Source organism: Molothrus aeneus, chromosome 13 (assembly GCF_037042795.1).
Source record: "Molothrus aeneus isolate 106 chromosome 13, BPBGC_Maene_1.0, whole genome shotgun sequence".
NCBI classification, from domain to species: domain Eukaryota; kingdom Metazoa; phylum Chordata; class Aves; order Passeriformes; family Icteridae; genus Molothrus; species Molothrus aeneus.
This window is the reverse complement of record NC_089658.1, coordinates 3,588,801-3,607,546: the sequence shown is the minus strand read 5'-3', so window position 1 is coordinate 3,607,546 and position 18,746 is coordinate 3,588,801. Positions and strand designations below refer to the sequence as shown.

The 18,746-nt window shown below is 53.3% G+C and overlaps 2 protein-coding genes across 3 annotated transcripts in view; both read left to right on the top strand.

Moving 5' to 3' along the window:
- SIN3A (SIN3 transcription regulator family member A) overlaps positions 1-4,537 on the top strand; it is a 31,131-nt gene extending 26,594 nt beyond the window's left edge. For both annotated transcript variants that reach the window (XM_066558762.1, XM_066558763.1), the window contains 5 exons: positions 183-356; positions 1,043-1,135; positions 1,475-1,569; positions 1,731-1,938; positions 3,262-4,537. In XM_066558762.1, the coding sequence (XP_066414859.1) occupies positions 183-356; positions 1,043-1,135; positions 1,475-1,569; positions 1,731-1,938; positions 3,262-3,492 (801 nt within the window). In that variant the 3' untranslated portion in view covers positions 3,493-4,537. The remainder of the gene's footprint in view (positions 1-182; positions 357-1,042; positions 1,136-1,474; positions 1,570-1,730; positions 1,939-3,261) is intronic.
- Positions 4,538-7,235: 2,698 nt separating this feature from the next.
- Positions 7,236-18,704, top strand: MAN2C1 (mannosidase alpha class 2C member 1). The gene is made up of 26 exons (XM_066558948.1): positions 7,236-7,337; positions 7,740-7,865; positions 8,379-8,502; positions 8,752-8,822; positions 8,970-9,147; positions 9,617-9,806; positions 10,162-10,268; positions 11,302-11,412; positions 11,766-11,858; positions 11,970-12,086; positions 12,518-12,613; positions 12,914-13,059; positions 13,438-13,561; positions 13,721-13,842; positions 14,335-14,420; positions 14,882-15,052; positions 15,319-15,401; positions 15,582-15,676; positions 15,800-15,904; positions 16,075-16,231; positions 16,548-16,691; positions 16,772-16,881; positions 17,432-17,511; positions 17,627-17,772; positions 17,948-18,051; positions 18,125-18,704. The coding sequence occupies exons 1-26, from the start codon at positions 7,246-7,248 to the stop codon at positions 18,240-18,242; spliced, it is 3,096 nt and encodes a 1,031-aa protein (XP_066415045.1). The 5' UTR covers positions 7,236-7,245; the 3' UTR covers positions 18,243-18,704.
- Positions 18,705-18,746: the final 42 nt, after the last annotated feature.

Sequence of the window (18,746 nt, the reverse complement as noted above, 5' to 3'; positions counted from 1 at the left end):
TTTTTCTAAAGATCTTGTAGGCTTTTCACATAGCAGCAGAGATCATCTGCAAGTGGAAGAAGCTAAGGGATTTTTTTTTTTTTTGCTTGAGCTCAATCCCATTGTCACACCTTTATTCTATTCTGATGGGGGTGTAGCAGCCTCCCTGACAAACCCCTTGTCTCTGTTGCTCCTGTTTGCAGCTGCAGCACATCGTGAGCGATGAGATCTGTGTGCAGGTGACAGACCTGTACCTGTCAGAGAACAGCAACGGGGCCACCGGAGGCCTCCTGGCGTCCCAGTCCTCCCGCACGCTCCTGGAGGCCGCCTACCAGCGCAAAGCCGAGCAGCTCATGTCCGAGGAGAACTGCTTCAAGGTAAAGCCAGGCTCTGAACTGCAGTGGAAAACCAGCAGGAGCTGAGGGGGTGCCTTGGAAGAAGGGAGAGGCACTGGTCTTTTGAAAAAGAGCCTTGTTTAGGCACCCAAAAATGAAGAAAATTAACTCCGTCCCAGCTGAAACCAGTGTGCGTGCTGCCAGCTTTTAGAACAGGTTAATGCTTCTGTAAGGGCCCCTCAGAAAGTAAGTTTCAAGGAGGAATATATTTCCTGGAACAGCAATGAATATCCCCTGTGCTTTACAGCAGCTTTGGGCTGTATCATACTGACTGCTTGGCTGCCACTGCTTTGATTTGTTAGCTCAAACTCTCCTGTTTCTCTGGTGCCTCAGTTTTGTCGACTGTTGGGAGATCTGCCACTACTCACTGGGCATTAAATCACTGCTGCCTGCATACATTGCTAATAAACCTGTGCTAATCAAATCCATACTTCCTTTGCTGAAGAGGCAGGAAGTGGTCAGGCCCTTTCTGAGCCAGAGAAGTACTTTGGATAAAAGCCTGAGTGTATAATATCTCTTCCCATGCCCACAAACTTACTTTGAGGGCCCAAGAAGCCCCCAAAACTGCCAACTTGCTTCATTTTCCCTTTGCCCTAGTGAGAAGTGAAGGTGTCTGTTTCTATTTCATACCTCCTCTTGCTGAAGTTCTTTCTGCTTTTTCTTTGTAGCTGATGTTCATTCAGAGCAGAGGTCAAGTTCAGTTAACCATTGAGCTGCTGGACACAGAAGAGGAAAACTCAGATGACCCTGTGGAAGCAGAGGTAAGGGCAGCTTGTCCAGAGAGCTGACTGTGACGGTCAAGGTTGAGTGTCCAGCTGAGTGGTGGCGTGGTCCATTAGCACAAGACAAAGAAACATCAAGGACGTGCCATAAAACTTCCATTGATGTGAGCAGGCAAATCCTTCTTGGTTTATCTCATATTAGAAAATACTCAAAACCACATAAAGAACCATTGTACCTGCCTTTTTGGGCACAAGATGCACAGAACCTTCAGGAGGCATGTTGTGTTCTTCTGCATGACTTCCAGCTTAGCCTCCTCAAGCCCTGCAGTTGTTTGGTGGGAGGGCAGTGGCTGATGTGTGCTCTGTGCTTGCTTCCAGCGCTGGTCTGACTACGTGGAGCGGTACGTCAACTCTGACTCTACCTCCCCCGAGCTCCGCGAGCACCTGGCCCAGAAACCCGTCTTCCTGCCCAGGTGAGAGGCCAGGCTGTGCTGGGAAAGGCCCTTGGAGCTCATCTCATTCCACCCCCTGCCATGGGCAGAGACACCTCCCATAGGCCCTGTCCAGCCTGGCCTAAACTGAGATTACACCCAGGGGTGTGTGCTAATCCCAAGAGGGGTTCTCTGGTTTGCAGGAATCTGAGGCGGATCCGCAAGTGTCAGCGTGGTCGGGAGCAGCAGGAGAAGGAAGGGAAGGAGGGAAACAGTAAGAAGTCCATGGAGACCATGGAGAGCCTGGACAAGGTGGAGTGTAAATTCAAGCTGAACTCCTATAAGATGGTGTACGTGATCAAATCAGAGGATTACATGTACAGGAGGACCGCGCTGCTGCGAGCTCAGCAGGTAGGAGTCAGCCAGAGAACGGGGTGGGCTGCTGGTGTTTCCTGGGACCCAGGGGAAGGAAGGAGGCATTGCCTTTCCAGCTGTTTGGGAAGCTGTAAAGGTTTGGGTTTATCCAAGATGAAAACAGCTTGTGACTCCAGATGGGTGAAATTTAGGAGGATTGCACTGGAGGAAACACATCTAGTCATCTCGATGCTTTGACACTCTCCTTTTCTCATCTTATGGGAATATTTCCATCCACTTCTATCATGTATTTAGGTTTATAAAACAACTACTTACCATGTTTCTTGCTGATGAGATACAGATAGTGGCTTTAGTTCATTAGTTGTAAAATAATTCTCCTAAACTTTGCATCCACATCAGATGAGAGCATTTTATTGCAGCATAGTGACTCTTTGAAACGCTGATACTGAGGATTTTGATTGAATTCCATCTATTTTATTCAACTGGCACGAACCTCAAGGAAATGTAAGCTTATAAGCAGGATACTGTGTGCCAGTGCTCTTCACAGAGAATCTGAGCTTGAAGTGTTAAATATGTAGCATGCAGCTTAGCCCTTGGTTACTGGAATGCACTGAGGGAGCTGTAGAAGCTACATTGGATTTTGGAAACAAATCTATTGGATTTAGCAGTTAACACCCCAAAGCAGTTCAGTCTCTTAGAGAAGAACAAACAAATAATAAAATCTGTAAGTTTTAATCTGGAGGTTTAATTATATTGGCTGTTTTCAATTATGACTGTAGCCATGGCTTTATAACATCTGTCCTGCATTTTACATTGCTCTTACCCAAAAAAGTGCACAGCTCTTCCTCTCCTGATGTTTCTGTTAAGTCAGAGCTTCTTGAGCCTGTTAGACCTGGCCTGGGTCTTAATTTTCTGTAGCAATCGTGTCCCCAGTAGGTGTAACGCATGTTGAACTTACTCTTTCCTGGGACTGTGATCTTCTCAGAGGGCTGGGGACAGACTCTGAGGGCTGGGAAGAACAGGACTTGCCTGGTCCTGGGTGCTAGCAGAGGAGGGTAATGCAGAAGGGACTCAATCTGAGCTGGGCATTCAGTTTTCAGGCTCAGCCCATGAACTGTATTAAACAAAGAGCATAAACTTTTTTATATTTCTGAGCTCATTTTGCCACATATTTGCTTGGAGAGGAGACTGGGGTAGTCTTCATCAGAGCTTTCCCTCTGTTGTTAGTTCAGTGCCTGCATTACAAATTCCCTGTGTGTTTGATCTCCTTGCCTGTGTCACCCAGTAGCCAAGCTTGGTGTAATCTGCAGTTTGGGGGCCAGAGCTGCCTTTTCCTAACACCTCTCCCTGTTTCTGCAGTCCCACGAAAGGGTGAGCAAGCGGCTGCACCAGCGATTCCAGGCCTGGGTGGACAAATGGACCAAGGAGCACGTGCCCCGTGAAATGGCAGCCGAAACAAACAAGTGGCTCATGGGTGAAGGCTTGGAGGGCTTGGTGCCCTGCACCACCACCTGTGACACAGAGACCCTGCACTTTGTCAGCATCAACAAGTACCGCGTCAAATACGGCACGATATTCAAGACACCCTAGGAGTGCCCCGGGGCGAGGAAGAGCCCGGGAGATGTGTGTGTGTGCACGCAGCCAGGGAAGGAGGGAGATGCCTTTCTCCCCTCACTGTGTATCTCCGTCACATGGCCACTTGACTAGTGCGTGGCTGGTGCAGCCTGTCCCGGCGGGATTCCCCGTGGGGACGTGGATCTCTGCCCAGGGCCGTGGGCTGCCGGCCCTTTCTGGGCAGGAAGGACCCTTCTCTGAACTGAGCCATCCCAGAGAAAACACCACGAGCTCGTACACACCAGCAGCGTTGAGGCTTTGACTCCCCGGAGGCCCCGAGCGGCAAGGGAGGGGGAGCAGGATGCTCTCCACCACCGGCCCGCTGGGATGTGTCCCCAAAATCCCCAGGTGCCTGGACCGCTGGGATGTGTCCCCGAGGTCCCCAGGTGCCTGGACTGCTGGGATGTGTCCCCGAAGTCCCCAGGTGCCTGTCACCACCGGATTCCCCTCTCCCAGCGGGCTCCAGCGTGGGGCCGGGGCAGCGCAGCCCAGGTTCCTGTCGCTCCCTCCCCTCCCTCCCAGGCTGGACTCACCCTGTGCAGATCGGTCTGTCCTTTCTAGTGCCAGTGGAACTGTTTTATTTTTATTTTGGGTTTTTGGTTTTGTTTTTTTTGTTTGTTTTTTTTTTTGTACCTGCTTGTTTACTAGTCTCTCCTAGTGCCATGCACCAGCTTTTCACACACATGTACGTACACACACACACAGCAGAGAACAACACGATTTTAACATGTTCCCCTCCTTTTTTGTAAATAAATGTACAAATTGTCAATTTTTTGGTTTTTTTTCTTTTTGTTTTTTTTTTCTTTTTTAATTAAAGGAATTATGCTTGATGTGCTAGCATAACTGTACTAGCTTCTTGTGTACCATAGTACCAGGTGGCTTGAGAATTAGTACCGACAGACAGACCGATGGAGACATTTATTACACTTTTTACCAAAGGGAGTTATCATTGTAGTGCTTTTGTGTGGAAACTTTTTTCTCCTTTTTTTGTAAATAAAAAAAATAATGTCTTTGTTCTTAACTGGAGGAAGACACTCGCTCACCCACAGCCGTGTTCCTGGTCTGAGGCACTGTTGCAGCATGCAGGTTTTGGGGTGGGAGAGGGGAGGGAGGAAGAGGGAGGTGTAATCCAACCCCTTTTCTAAGGCTGGCAAGAGGAAACAGCAGAGGCAGCATGTGCATTTGGGGGTTAAACAACTGAGGTATAAGCAGTCTGAAAGAAATATAAATATAGAGTATATAATTTTAATTTTTTTTAATGTTTGGCTTTTTTCCTGGTGGGTAATTTTTATCCACCTTGTCTTCCAGCTCCAAGGATCTTCGCTTTTGGGAAGTGTTGCTGAGCAACTCAGCTGGGGCTGATTGTGCTGATGTATTTTTCCCTTTCTGTCTTGGAGAAAACATCATGGGAACTACCAAGCCAGTATTCGACAGAGCTGCTCTGTGTGTGTGTGTGGGCAAGAGAAGGAGGAGGGACTTGGGGGGGGGCTTGGTGCATTTCACTCCAGAAATCCACATATGGAATATATATTTTTTTAAGCAGAGAAATTTAACGCTGGCAGATATTTAAAATGCGGGGGAAGATTCTGAAGATTCTCACTTCTTTATTTAAAAATAAAGAAGTCAGCACAGACTTTGTAAGCCACGACAGCCACCACTGCACCGTGTCTCCTCAAAAGGAGGTGGCTTTCTGAGCAAAAATCCATGCTGCCAGTGCTGCACACCTGGAGTGGCTTCCATCGTCCCTGGACTCACTGTGTTTTGAGACAGCAGGTTCACAGAATCACAGAAGGGTCTGTATTGGAAGGGAACCTTAAATATCATCTAGGTCCAGGTTCTCCCCCCCTGCCACCACAGCGAGGCTGAGGGGGACCTGGAGCCGGGGTGGGAGTCACAGCCCCGAGGGACCACGAGTCATTGGCAGCCCATGCACAGCAGGCAGGTCTGGAATGGGAGCTTCCTCTGGAGAAGAGGGAGAGAAGGAAGAGCCCAGCAGGGGATTCTCACACTTTGCTAGCAATAAATCACCTGTCTCCTTTCTCCTCCTTTGCTGTAACCAGACAGGAAGGGGCTCTCATGTATCCTCTTCCATTCCAAAGGTGTCATGCACGCTCTCCTATAATTTCCCCCCTTTTTTTATTCTGGTGTATGCTCAAGGTGATGTGGAAGGGAAAATCTGTGGTGATTTAGACTTCTGGCCAGCTTGGGAGTACCAGCTGCTGCTGCTTGGTGGGTCCTATGCCAGGAGGGTCCTGTACCTGCCCATCATTGAGCCAAGGGCGCTGGTGCAGGTCCCTGGGACACACCGTGGGGCGGCCTCTGCCTCTGGTGCTCCATCTGACATCCCAGCTCTGCTTCCAGCCTGTACAATAGCAGAGGTTTGCTTCTTTTCTAATTTTCTTCTTATTTGATCTTGCTTTTGGTATTTGTAATGTGATTCTCAGCCCACAACCCATGGGGTTTCTATACCAATGTTGTAAACTTCACTGTAGCGCAGTATTTCCATTAAAACATGAGGGCTGAGCATCGTATACAGATTCTTCTCTCCCTCCTGATGATAATGACATTTTGGGGCGATTTGGAGGCAAACCAGGACATGGAGAGGAGGGTACAGGATTGCTTAGGCTGAGGGAGAGTGATGAGGGGCGTTCTGCCTTCTCCTCACCCAGGGAGCACTCAGGGTGGGATAAGAATCTCCTCCCAAACTTGACAAGCAAACACATCCCCCCCAGAAGCATCAGAGACACAGCCATGGTCCCAAGGAACTCTCAGCAGAAAACAGCAAGAAATTTGTCCCTGCCCTCATTAAATCTCCCTTAGGGCTTCTGAGCAGACACCTCCAAGCACTCAGCAGGGACGATCAACTCATGCCTTCACCAGGGAGACCTTGTGAGCACTCACCCACACAAATACCTCTGAGACACGAGCTCCGACCCCACCAGGGGCACAGCACCACCGAAACCTGCTACTCACGTGGGCCCGAAACACTCTCCCACTTGAGCCGGCCCGAATTCCTGCGCCACAGCCTCCTGGTACGGGATGCGCCGCCGAGTCTGGAAGCAGGAGAGCGATGCCGGTGGACAGCGATCCCCAAAAAGCCTGTGGTGGGAGACGGTCACATGAACAAGATCAGTCCCGCTCGGACTAGCCCGGAGTGGTACAGAGAGCTTGCACAGCACGGCTGAATCGCCCTGCCGCCACCCATCAGCCTCAATAATATTAACAGCGAATAAATATTAATTAATTTATTCGCTGAGGAATAAAGGGCCCTGTTGGCCCCGGGTGGCCAGGGGAGGGCAGGGGCTGAGGGGCTGTGCCGTGGAGCCCCGGGGCAGAGCTCCATGCCCACTAAGGAGAGTGTGTGTGTGAGATTTGTCATCTCAGCGTGAGCGCCCCGAGCCCCCGCACCCACGGCCGGCAGCGCCCGGGGCAGCGTCCCCACCCCGAGGGGACACAGCGGAGCGCCCCGGGGGTGTCCCGGAGAGTCCCCCCGCCGCCCACCTGCCCCGCAGGTTGCAGTCGGTGAAGTAGGTGTCGGACAGGAACTTCTCCACGGCCAGGGCTCCGGGCGGGCGCTCCGGGCGGGCTCCGGGCGGGGGCTCCGGGCGGGCTCCGGGCGGGGGCTCCGGGCGGGGGCTCCGGGCGGGGGCTCCGGGCGGGCTCCGGGCGGGCTCCGGGGCTCGGCCGCGCCTGCGCCGCGCCGGGCGGGGCGGGGGTTCGGCCGCTGCCATGGCCGCGATCAAGCACCGGCGGACGGCCTTGGAGCGAGTGGAGAAGTTCCTGTCCGACACCTACTTCACCGACTGCAACCTGCGGGGCAGGTGGGCGGCGGGGGGACTCTCCGGGACACCCCCGGGGCGCTCCGCTGTGTCCCCTCGGGGTGGGGACGCTGCCCCGGGCGCTGCCGGCCGTGGGTGCGGGGGCTCGGGGCGCTCACGCTGAGATGACAAATCTCACACACACACTCTCCTTAGTGGGCATGGAGCTCTGCCCCGGGGCTCCACGGCACAGCCCCTCAGCCCCTGCCCTCCCCTGGCCACCCGGGGCCAACAGGGCCCTTTATTCCTCAGCGAATAAATTAATTAATATTTATTCGCTGTTAATATTATTGAGGCTGATGGGTGGCGGCAGGGCGATTCAGCCGTGCTGTGCAAGCTCTCTGTACCACTCCGGGCTAGTCCGAGCGGGACTGATCTTGTTCGTGTGACCGTCTCCCACCACAGGCTTTTTGGGGATCGCTGTCCACCGGCATCGCTCTCCTGCTTCCAGACTCGGCGGCGCATCCCGTACCAGGAGGCTGTGGCGCAGGAATTCGGGCCGGCTCAAGTGGGAGAGTGTTTCGGGCCCACGTGAGTAGCAGGTTTCGGTGGTGCTGTGCCCCTGGTAGGGTCGGAGCTCGTGTCTCAGAGGTATTTGTGTGGGTGAGTGCTCACAAGGTCTCCCTGGTGAAGGCATGAGTTGATCTTCCCTGCTGAGTGCTTGGAGGTGTCTGCTCAGAAGCCCTAAGGGAGATTTAATGAGGGCAGGGACAAATTTCTTGCTGGTTTCTGCTGAGAGTTCCTTGGGACCATGGTTGTGTCTCTGATGCTTCTGGAGGGGATGTGTTTGCTTGTCAAGTTTGGGAGGAGATTCTTATCCCAGCAGTGGGCAGACAAGATGCCACTGCTGGTTTCTCTGGGGTTCCAGAAGGGCAGAGGTTAAATCAGGTGTGTGTATGGACAGGCAGCATCCTTGTGTGTGAATCCTGTCAAACTCGTGGGCTGTCCCCTCCCTGGTTTTTCCACGGAGGGCTCTGAGGGAGCGTGCTTTCCCTCGGGAGAAGGTCACACAGTGAACTGAGGTTGCTGCCTGCTCTCTTCCAGGTGGGAGACATGCTGGTTTAAGGTGGAGCTGAGCATCCCCCCGGCATGGGCAGGGCGGGAAGTGCACTTCGTCTGGGAGAGCGATGGGGAGGGCATGGTGTGGCGAGATGCCCAGCCCGTCCAGGTATGGAGACACGGATCAGGGGTGTGCCAGGTGCCCTGCTGTGTACACAGGGTGACCTTTGGAACCTCTGCCATGTTCTGTGGTGATGTGTGCAGGGCTCTGTCCCTGTTCTTGTGCCAACAATTATCCCACAATGTGTGGGACCAGCCCCTCTGTCCAGCTGGACTTTGGGGTGTCTTATCCTGCTCATCCAGCCTGCTGTCATGGACCTCTGCTGACACATGCTGAATGTGCCATCTTCCTGTGCAGGGATTGACCAAAGAAGGTGAGAAGACCAGCTACATCCTGACAAGAAGTCTGAAAGAGTCAGAGCCCCACAGGTGGGTGGTCAGGCGAGCCAGAGCCCACCACTGCTGGGGGACCTTGGTGTTGCTGGAAGCCAAGAGGCTGAGGACACACACACATATCCTTGTCTGTGTCCTGGTGCTTGTGACTGCTCCCTGATGGTTTCCTCTTGGTCCCCACAGCCTGACACTGTATGTGGAGCTGGCCTGCAATGGGCTCTTTGGAGCTGGCCAGGGCAGCATGATCGCCCCTCCAGACCCAGACAGGAGGGTTACCCTGAGCAAGGCTGAGCTGGTTGTCTTCAACAGAGATGTCTATGAACTGCTGGTGGATCTGGAAATACTGCTGGACATGGCTCAGGTCTGGGAGCTCCTCTTCCCTCTTTCACCTTTTTCTCACTTTCACTGCATCTTCTCCTGCTGCTGTTCTGTGACCTGAGACCTTGGAGGAGAAAATGTTTGCTGCTTCTGCTTTAGCACAATTGACACTGTCTGGGCTTGATGATCCTTGTGGGTCCCTTCCAGCTCAGGATATTCTAGAATAGGAGAAAACTGAATTGAGAGAAGCCACAGGTGTTTTTTCATCCACTTTCTGCTCCAAAGCAGGATATGTTAACCATGGTTCCTTGGAATGGGCATATGTGGAACCTGGATTTGGAAGGCATGTGAGAAAAGGCAAAAGGCTGTGTTTGTGAAGCAGAGACATGGTGTTTACCTGTTGTGACTGCCTGAGATAGATGTTGAAAGAAGGCAGCAGGTTCTCCTGGAGGCAGGTAACATCTGAGCTGATACAGTGGCCAGAGTCATACTCTTATCCCTCTCAACCCCAGCTCCTCGGGGAGGAAAACCAGAGGAGTTTCCAGGCACTCTACACTGCCAACCAGATGGTCAACGTGTGTGATGTTACAGACCCCTCCACCTTCCCTGCTGCACGTGAGCTGGCTGCAGCCATCTTCAGCCAGAGGAACGGCGAGAGCCAGCACACCATCCATGCCATGGGACACTGCCACATTGACTCTGGTGAGAGCAGCACAGCACTCCCTCTCCTCTCACCTGGAGGCCAGGGTGTGCTGCCCAAGGGGAGAACAGGCTGCCCTTGGGCTCCAGGCACACCTTGAGAGGAGGGAATGGGCCCTCTGTGCTGCCACATTGCTGGTTTGTCTCTGGGGCAGTGTGGGAGTGTGGGTCTGGCTGGCTGTGCCCTTTGGAGCACTGAGGGGACTGGGGATGAGGGATGAATTACAGCCTGCTGTCTTCCACCTGTTGGGGTTCACCCCTCGATTTCCCATCCCAGGAGGGGTTTCAGAGAGGTTCCAGCTCCGTGAGGAGCTTGTGTTAGGTAGTAACCATGGTGGGGCCATGCCTGTCCCTGCAGCCTGGCTGTGGCCCTATGAGGAGACCATCCGTAAGTGCGCCCGGAGCTGGGTCACCGTGGTCCATCTGATGGAGCACAATCCAGAGCTCACCTTTGCCTGCTCCCAGGTGAGGGATCTCCCTCTGGACACCTCTCCTCTGCTCGTGGCATGTTGCTTCTCCAGCAAAAGGAGATGGGGGGATGTAACTGGGTCGAGGCTGTTTTGGGTCTGGGCTCTTCAAGGAGGCAAGGGCGGTTGTTAGTTGCTATAAAGTTGTTTATTGCATGAGTACATCAGTCTTGAAGGCAGAGAGTTCAAGGTGTTAAAAGTCCATGCTAAAGTATTAAAACCCATGCTAAAAGCTTTCTGGCATAGAGTCTGAGGCAAGAGCTGCAGCTGCAACAGCTGCTCTCTGGTGTAGAGTCCCAGGCTTCGTGCAGGAACAGCAGCAGCGGCAGGGACCAGAGCCTGGTTGTCTTCTTGTTGTCATCTTCTTTCTTGTTGTCTTCTTGTTGTCATCTTCTTGTTGTTCCTTTTAATACAAGGGGACTCTTATATACAAAACCACCAATCTAAGCTGAAAGCATGATTCTAAAACATTCTTTCTAAACCAATCTAAACTTAATTCTAATCTGCAAAAGTAGCATGAAAGTAGTGTCAGTTCTCACCTAAAAAACTGCGTACATAATATTGTCTTTTTGCACAAATATACTGTTTTCTTACTTAAAATTTATGTGTATGAGTTTATTTACATGAATACTTCTATCTGTTTACACATATAGTTCTCTCTGTTCTAGAGATGCAGTCAAAGTTCTGCTGTGTTTTTGATATGTCTGGAGCTAAGTTACTGAACTTTAAACTAGGCCTTAGGGCCTTTACTAGCTAACACAGTTTCTTAAGGTACTTAAAATATATTTCTACTTTCTTAAAACTGTAACTTACACTTGCACTTACTTAAAACTTAAACCTACACTTCTGCTTCATATCTATGTGGCTTAATATGTCTTAATTTCTCTAAAGGCTTTAATTCAACCCCTGCATTCATCTGTCTCTCTGAGGAGCTCAGAGAGGCTTGCATTCCAACAAGTAACGAGCCAGAAGTGTTGCAGGGAGCAGGGGCAGGGTGTGGGGAGCTGGGGCTGATCCCTGTGCCCTGGCAGGCGCAGCAGTTCCAGTGGGTGCGGAGCTGCTACCCCGGGCTCTACGCACGCATTCAGGACTTCGTGGCCAAGGGACAGTTCATTCCTGTGGGAGGCACCTGGGTGGAAATGGTGAGTAGCATGGTGAGCTACTCATGGTGAGCTTGCCACATCCTCCTTGTGCCATCCTCTGGGACCAGGGGAGAGCAGAGCCTTTGCTGAGCCTGTCTGGTTGGTGATGGTCTCCAGGCCTAGGAACAGCAGCTGTCTGAAGGGTCCAGCCTGGCAAAAGTACAATGGTCTCAAATAATTCCCTGAGAAAGGAGCTTTGGACTCCCTAGAGTGTTCCTCCTTTTCCCCTCTGCTGAGCCCTGCTGAGGTTCTCCCCACAATCTGCCAGGTCAGGTGGGTGGGAATGGGAGTCTTACATGATCTCTCCTTCCCTGTGCCTGGCTTTACTCATGGACTCCCTGTGCCTTCCCCAGGATGGGAACCTGCCCAGCGGGGAGTCCATGGTGAGGCAGTTTCTCCAGGGCCAGAGGTTCTTCCAGGAGCAGTTTGGCCGGATCTGCTCGGAGGTACTTGTTCTTTTCCCTCACACCTTCCTCACCCACCATCTCCTTGCACCCCTTGCTCTTTGTGAGGCTGGGCTGACCCGTGTGTCTCTCTCCCTCTGCTCATTGCCCCAGTTCTGGCTGCCAGACACGTTTGGGTACTCAGCCCAGCTGCCCCAGCTGATGCGTGGCTCTGGGATCCAGCGCTTCCTCACGCAGAAGCTCAGCTGGAACCTGGTGAACTCCTTCCCGGTGAGCTCTGCTGCCTTCTCCCCAGGGGATGGACTGTGGGTGCTGGAGTCTTCCGTAGGGCTCGACCTGTTGGTTCCACAGCTCTTCAGTTTAGCTAACACAGGCTCTGCTTCCATAAGCCACTAGGTTTTGGTGGCAGTGATGTCCTGTCAGCTTTAGGAGAGAGGAAGGATGTAATTAGAGATCCCAGCCAGGGCCCTGGCCTAGATATTCCTTCTGCTTCCAGACGGGAAGCTGTGAGTTGTGTGCAGGTCCAACAGACAGCAAATCCAGCCCCTGCCCTGGTGGCATTCCCTGTTCTTGTCCTCTCCTTGAACTGATCCATCAGGGCATCCTGCACCTCCCTGGAGAGAAGGTGAAGGCCCACTTTGAACCCTGAAGAGGCTCTGACATGCCCTTGTGCACCACATTTTCCTTTCTCTCCCCTCCAGCACCACACCTTTTTCTGGGAAGGCATTGACGGTTCCCAGGTCCTGACCCATTTCCCCCCTGGTGATTCCTATGGGATGCAGGGGCGAGTGGCAGAGGTGAGTGAGGTTCCAGCCCTGCATGAGAAGGGCAGTGCCAGCCCCCTGAGGCCAGCTGTGGGGCTGCTGGGAGAAGGCCCTGCCTGGGAGGGGAGCAGGATATCTGGCAGCATTGTTGGACAAAGGCTGTTGGGGTGCCTGACTCCAAGATGTGCCCGTGCCTGATTTAGGCACTTTGGGCTGGGGAAGAAGAGCAAGACTGGGCTTTGCACCCTAAAGACTGACCTGGGTTTCTTGTATGGAGCTGTGGGAGCTGGGGCTGGGTGCCAGGGGATTGCAGCTGCCCAAAAATCCTTCCAGATGCTGAAAACAGTGAAGAACAACAAGGACAAAGGCCGTGTGAACCACAGCGCGTTCCTCTTCGGCTTTGGGGATGGAGGAGGGGGCCCCACGCAGAAGATGCTGGACAGGATGAAAAGAATGAGAGACACAGATGGGCTGCCCAGGTGAGAGGAGAGCTCCCACCCTCTCTCCTGGCAGGGGCATTCGCTTTGAGCCAGGTCTGGCCTTCAGCAGTGCCAAAAGAAAGGGAGAAGGGCAGGGAGATGGGCAAGCAGAAGGCTGGGGAGGATTTTCAGGGCATGGAATCTCTCCATCATCAAGAGCTGTAAGAACAGGTCCACAGGGCAGCCATGGACTGCTTGTGACCCCCTCAGGAGAGCTGTGGGGTGAATGGCCAGCACAGCAGCTGTGCCTGGGGAATGTCACAGGAGAAGGGTAGGAGAAGGGAGAGTGGAATACTTTGTATGGTTGTGTTGCAGATGCACCATTAGCCATGTCAGGCTTCTCCCCAGCTCATCACTGTCTCTGTGTCTGTCCCACAGGGTGCAGATCTCCACTCCTGACCAGCTCTTTTCTGTCTTGGAGAAGGAATCATCCCAGCTGTGCACCTGGGTGGGAGAGCTCTTCCTCGAGCTGCACAATGGCACCTACACCACACAGGCCCAGGTCAGGGTCCCATCCCAGGCAAGGGGTCAAGCAAACTCACAACACCTGCAAGCAGCCAACCCTCCTGCACTGGAGCTGGGATTCTGCTGCTGGTGAGAGAGATCCACTCCCAGCTACCCATCTCCTGAGCATCTTCCTTCTGTCCTCACCTGGCACCAGATAAAGAAGGGCAATCGGGAATGTGAGCGGATTCTGCATGACGTGGAAGTGCTCAGCAGCCTGGCTGTGGCTCAGGACACAGCGTTCCAGTATCCTGCCAGCCAGCTCCAGCAGCTCTGGAGGTGAGGGAGGGTAGGAGCACTGCTGGTGCTGGGGCAGAGTTCAGTGCTGCAGCACTGCCATAAACTGAGCAGGAATCTGCCTGGAAAGAATTTGCTGCTTTGCTTGATTCTTCTGCTGACAGATAACTCCAAACCCTCACTGCTCTGCTGTCTGGAAGCTTCATTTCCTACCGAAGCTTCTTCCTCCCCAGTTCTGGCTTGTTTGATCTTGTGCAACAAGGTATCTTGTAGCCCTGAGGGGTAAAAACAAATAGCTCTTACTGCCCGTGGTTGTGGTTTACTGACAGCTGACAGGACCTAACATGAAGGGATTTAAAGGATGCAGTGGAAAAAATCCTTTTCTCTCAAGTGTTGGGTAATGGGGGAATAAGGAACAGTTATTAAGTTTGTCTTGCAAACAGGGCTCTTGCTTGAGAGAAGAGCTTGTTCTAAGCCAACACAAATCTGGTGCTCTCTGCCACTTTCTTCCCTGATTTCTGCTCTCTGTTTTAGGTTACTGCTGCTCAACCAGTTCCACGATGTCCTGCCAGGCAGCTGCATCCAGCTGGTGGTTGAGGATGCCCTGCAATACTACACAGGTGAGCAGGGAATTTGGTTAGGAGGGCGCTCACCTGTGGGAGCAGCTCCTGCCTGGTGGGGCTGGGGAGATTCCAGCCCTGGGCTGCCAGCAGCTCAGCAGGCATGTCTGAAATAGTGTTAGATTAGCAGGGGAGCCAAGGGATTGAGAACCATCCCAATTTATTGGCTTTTCTGCTTGCTGCTGGCATGCCAGGATAGACTCCCAGCAAGGTTTGTTTCTGCCTGCCCAGGGGTGCTTGCAGGAGCTTCAGTAACCAGAATTTTCCAGCTGAGCTGGCACAGCTCATTGTAATCTTGTAACAACAAAGTTCGGAATAATTATACACTTGAATCACTAATAGATAATAATAATTAATGATAATTAGCAATTGTAGCTTGGAAGGAGATAAAGTGTGTGTACATTTGCATGGGGAGTGCCAGAAGCTCTCTCAGAGCCAACTCAGGCCCTTCTATTGCCCAGAGATCCGCAGGGCTGGTGCTCAGCTGCAGGAGGAGGCTGTGCAGTCCCTGTGCAGGGATCTGCTGCAGCCCCAGGCCTGCAGCACCCACAGCACCCTCGTGTTGAACACCTTGTCCTGGGAACGCACCGAGGTGATCGCCAGGCCTGGGCCGGACGGAACAGAGACTTTGGGTATGTCTGACCTGGCAGTAACTCTTGTATCTGAGTTCCTAACAGGGAAATACTCTGCCTTTTCCTCCCCTGGGGAGGGTTTTATTGACTGTTCAATTTGTTCTTTGGACAACTTGAAAGGGGATGAAGTCCTCTGAAGCATGCATGAGGAAGAGGAGGGTATGGGAGGAGGCAGTAGATCTGACATGACAGCAGCAGGGCAGCAGTGGTGTCACTTAGGGTTCAGTCTGGGATGAGTGTTGGAGCAGAACCTCTTTGCTTTCCAGCTCTGGTGACAGTCCCCAGCATGGGCTATGCCCTAGTGCAGGAGCCATTTGTGCCTCCTCAGCCTGTGGCAGTGAGGAAACAGGTAAGCACAAGGCAGATTTCCTCAGGTCTGTGTTCCCCACATCAGAGGCTGTTTGAGGAGAAATCAGGGTTAGGGTTGAAAGGAGGAGAAATCTAAGGAATCCACATGTTAAATTTGCATTGGAGGCACTCAGCTCCCACAGGTGGGGTCTGTGACACCTGTTTCTGGCCTTTTCCCAAGGAGGATGGCTCCATTACCATGGACAATGGGGTAATTGCTGTCTGCCTGGACACGATGGGGCGCCTGACCTCGCTTCAGCTGCTGGACTCAGGGAGGTCTGTGTCACCCAGTTCCTGGCCCTGAGCTCCTCAAACCTCTCCCAGGACTTCCTCACTGTGCACCTTTCTCCACTGCCAGTCCTTCTGATGCTGCTCTTCCCCTGTTCCACTTTCTTTCAGAGAATCAGTCCCAGATGGCTGCTATGCCAACCAGTTTGCACTCTTTGATGATGTTCCCCTCTACTGGGATGCCTGGGATGTGATGGATTATCACTTGGAAACTAGGTAGAGAAGCAGTGCATGCAGCACTTGGATTTTGGGTTTGCCCTGAGATTCCTGCCTCCCTGTCAGTCCTAGCTGTAAGAGAGCATTCACTCTGCAGTAATGAGTGTCTGCTGCATTGGGATTTGGATCTACCAGGCTTAGACTATCTCTGCCTTCATTCCTTTCTCTAGGAAGCCAGTGACCACACTGCTGAAGCCTCTGGAAATCACCCTGGCTGGGGGCCTGCGGGGAAGCGTGAGCTTCTCCCTGCAGGTGGGGAAAAGCAGCACCTTAACCCAGGAGATCATTCTGGATGCCATGTGCCCCTACCTCCGCTTCCTGACCCAGGTTTGGCCCGTGGCTGCTGTGTGACACTGACATCCTGTGCAGCTGGGAGCTGGGGAGCTGAACCTTGGGCCTGAATTATATCCTCCCTCCCTGTATTCTTCCCTGGAGTCCCCTGCTGCCTGTCCCAAGCAAGCAGCCCAAGGCTGGGGTCCCGAGGGCCAAGGGTGGAGGTGGGACCCACCAGTCCATCCGTGTTGAGACTCTGTTGTGTTTTTGTTGTAGCTGGCATGCACTGGCTGCTGCACACCGGGACATGAGAAGTGCAGTCTCTGCCTGCCAGTCCCCCATGGTGACATCCTTCTGCTGCCACGTTTAGGTGGAGTGGAAGGAGGCTCACAAGTTCCTGAAGGTGGAGTTCCCCGTGCAGGTGCGGAGCACAAACGCCACCTACGAGATCCAGTTTGGCCACCTGCAGCGGCCGACGCACTGGAACACGTCCTGGGACTGGGCTCGCTTCGAGGTGAGAGGGAGCTGCTCTGGGCTGCTCCTGCTCCGGGCAGTGCCTCGTGTGCTGAACACATCCCTCGGTGCCTGCTGCAGGTGTGGGCTCACAAGTGGCTGGATCTCTCTGAGCACGGCTTTGGGGTGGCTCTGCTGAACGACTGCAAGTACGGAGCATCGGCCCACAGGAACGTCCTCAGCCTCTCCCTGTGAGTGAGGGATGGGTGAGGGGGGCTGCTGTGCCACTCTGCCTTCTGAGGTGTCCCTTGGAAGTCAAGGCAACACCTGCTCCTAAATGACCTCAGTTAGAACAAGGAAATAGTCTGGTGGGTGGCTGTTTTCTGAGAATTTGGCTGACTTACATTATGTTAGTCAGTTAGAACTAATTCCTGTGAACTGTGCTCAAAGATAATTGAGGAAAGATCAGACTCATATTTGTAGCAGGTAGCTTTTCTGTTGCTAACCAGGAAGGGAGGCTTAAGGAGAGGAAAGGAACAGGAGTGTTAATGTTACGGGTGCATACAAAGCTAAAACAAACTGTCTTATTTCAGTTTGACTCCGTCAGCTGCAATTTTCACAGGATGATACCCCAGGTTTTTAGCTTCTAGGACTGTCCAGGGTCTGTTTGCTGTTGCATATTTGCTTACACGTCAGGGTCCAGCCTTGAGGTAGCACAGGAAGCAGCTGTCTTGTCACAGTGCTCTGGGTGACACTGGGTGCTGGCAAGGCACTGGTCTCACTCACCTCATGTTGCCTTAGGCTGAGAGCACCCAAGTCCCCTGATGCCACGGCAGACATTGGGCACCACCAGTTCACCTACGCTGTGATGCCTCACAGGGGTGAGTGACCTGTGGGGACATGCAGGGTGGCAGCTGCTCTGGGGAGCCCTGGGGTGAGCGTGCCTCTGGCTGTGTGTGTACAGAGGCTGAGCAGAGAGAGGTTCTTGTGCTGCAGGCTCCTTCCAGGAGGCTGGTGTGATTCAGCAAGCCTACAACTTGAATTTCCCCCTCCACGTGGTCCCAGCCAGCTGTGCCCAGTGCCCAGCCTGGAGTGCCTTCTCTGTCAGCTCACCTGCCATCGTGCTGGAGGCTGTCAAGCAGGCAGGTGCTGGGGTAGAGGACGGGAGGCAGAGGGGCTCAGGAGCTGTTGTTGAGCAGAGTTTGCTCTTTCACCCACACCGAGTGGTGGTCAGGCTCAGCTGAGCACAGCAGCCTGTGTTGGAGGGGCTGTGCCTGTCTCATCTGTCTGAACTCATCTGTCTAAACTCTCCCCAAGGCTGAGGACAGAGCTGAGGCTGTGGTGGTTCGTCTCTACGAGGCCCACGGCAGCACAGTCACTGCCTGGCTCCAGACCTCCCTCCCCGTGAAGGAGGCGATGCTGTGAGTGCATGCAGAAGGGCTGGGGGTGGGTGGGGATGGAGATCAGTCCTTCAGCCTTGTGCTTTGCCCCCAGCTGTGACCTCCTGGAGCGTCCCCTTGCGCAGGGCCACCTGCCCCTGGAGCAGCAGGGCCTGAGGCTTTCCTTCACACCCTTCCGTGTGCTCTCCGTGCTCCTGGTCTGGAGCCACTGACACCAGACATTGCCCCTTGCTGGTGCTGCAGCCACCTGGACCAGCCCTGGGAGCTCAAATCACAGACTGAGCTGTTCCTCAGCCCAAGAGCTGTGCAAGGCAGCAGTTCCAGGGAAGGGCACTGTCCCCACGTCCTGCACCCAAGTGTTGGAGAGCAGCGCTTGAACAACCCTGCTCCTCAGGGAAGGAGGACAGCTGCCCACTGCCCAACCAGGGCAGGTGGTCTTGAGCGAGTTCTGAGCTCATTTAAGTGTGGACAAAGGTGCAGACAGGCTGGTGCCCCCTGCTCCTGCTGTAGAGGTTTGGGGACCAGCAGCTTCTACAGTGACTCCTGTGTCACAGCCTTCATCTTGTCCAGCAGTGTGTAAAAACACACTCCACTCCTTCCCTTCTCCCCCTGCCTGCCCCTTGCACTGCCCTTGCAGAAGAGGAAACAAAAAAAAAAAAATCAAGAGAATTACATAAAAACAAGCTCCAGCCTGTTTTCTTAACCTGTTTCCAGGT

What these genes read in the sequence shown, in the direction of transcription:
- MAN2C1 (XM_066558948.1), top strand. Translation starts at nt 7,246, where the DNA reads ATGGCCGCGATCAAGCACCGGCGGACGGCCTTGGAGCGAGTGGAGAAG. An exon ending in GACTGCAACCTGCGGGGCAG is followed by an intron (nt 7,338 to 7,739) that starts GTGGGCGGCGGG and finishes CTCCCACCACAG; the next exon opens with GCTTTTTGGGGATCGCTGTC. An exon ending in TGCCCTGCAATACTACACAG is followed by an intron (nt 14,421 to 14,881) that starts GTGAGCAGGGAA and finishes TCTATTGCCCAG; the next exon opens with AGATCCGCAGGGCTGGTGCT.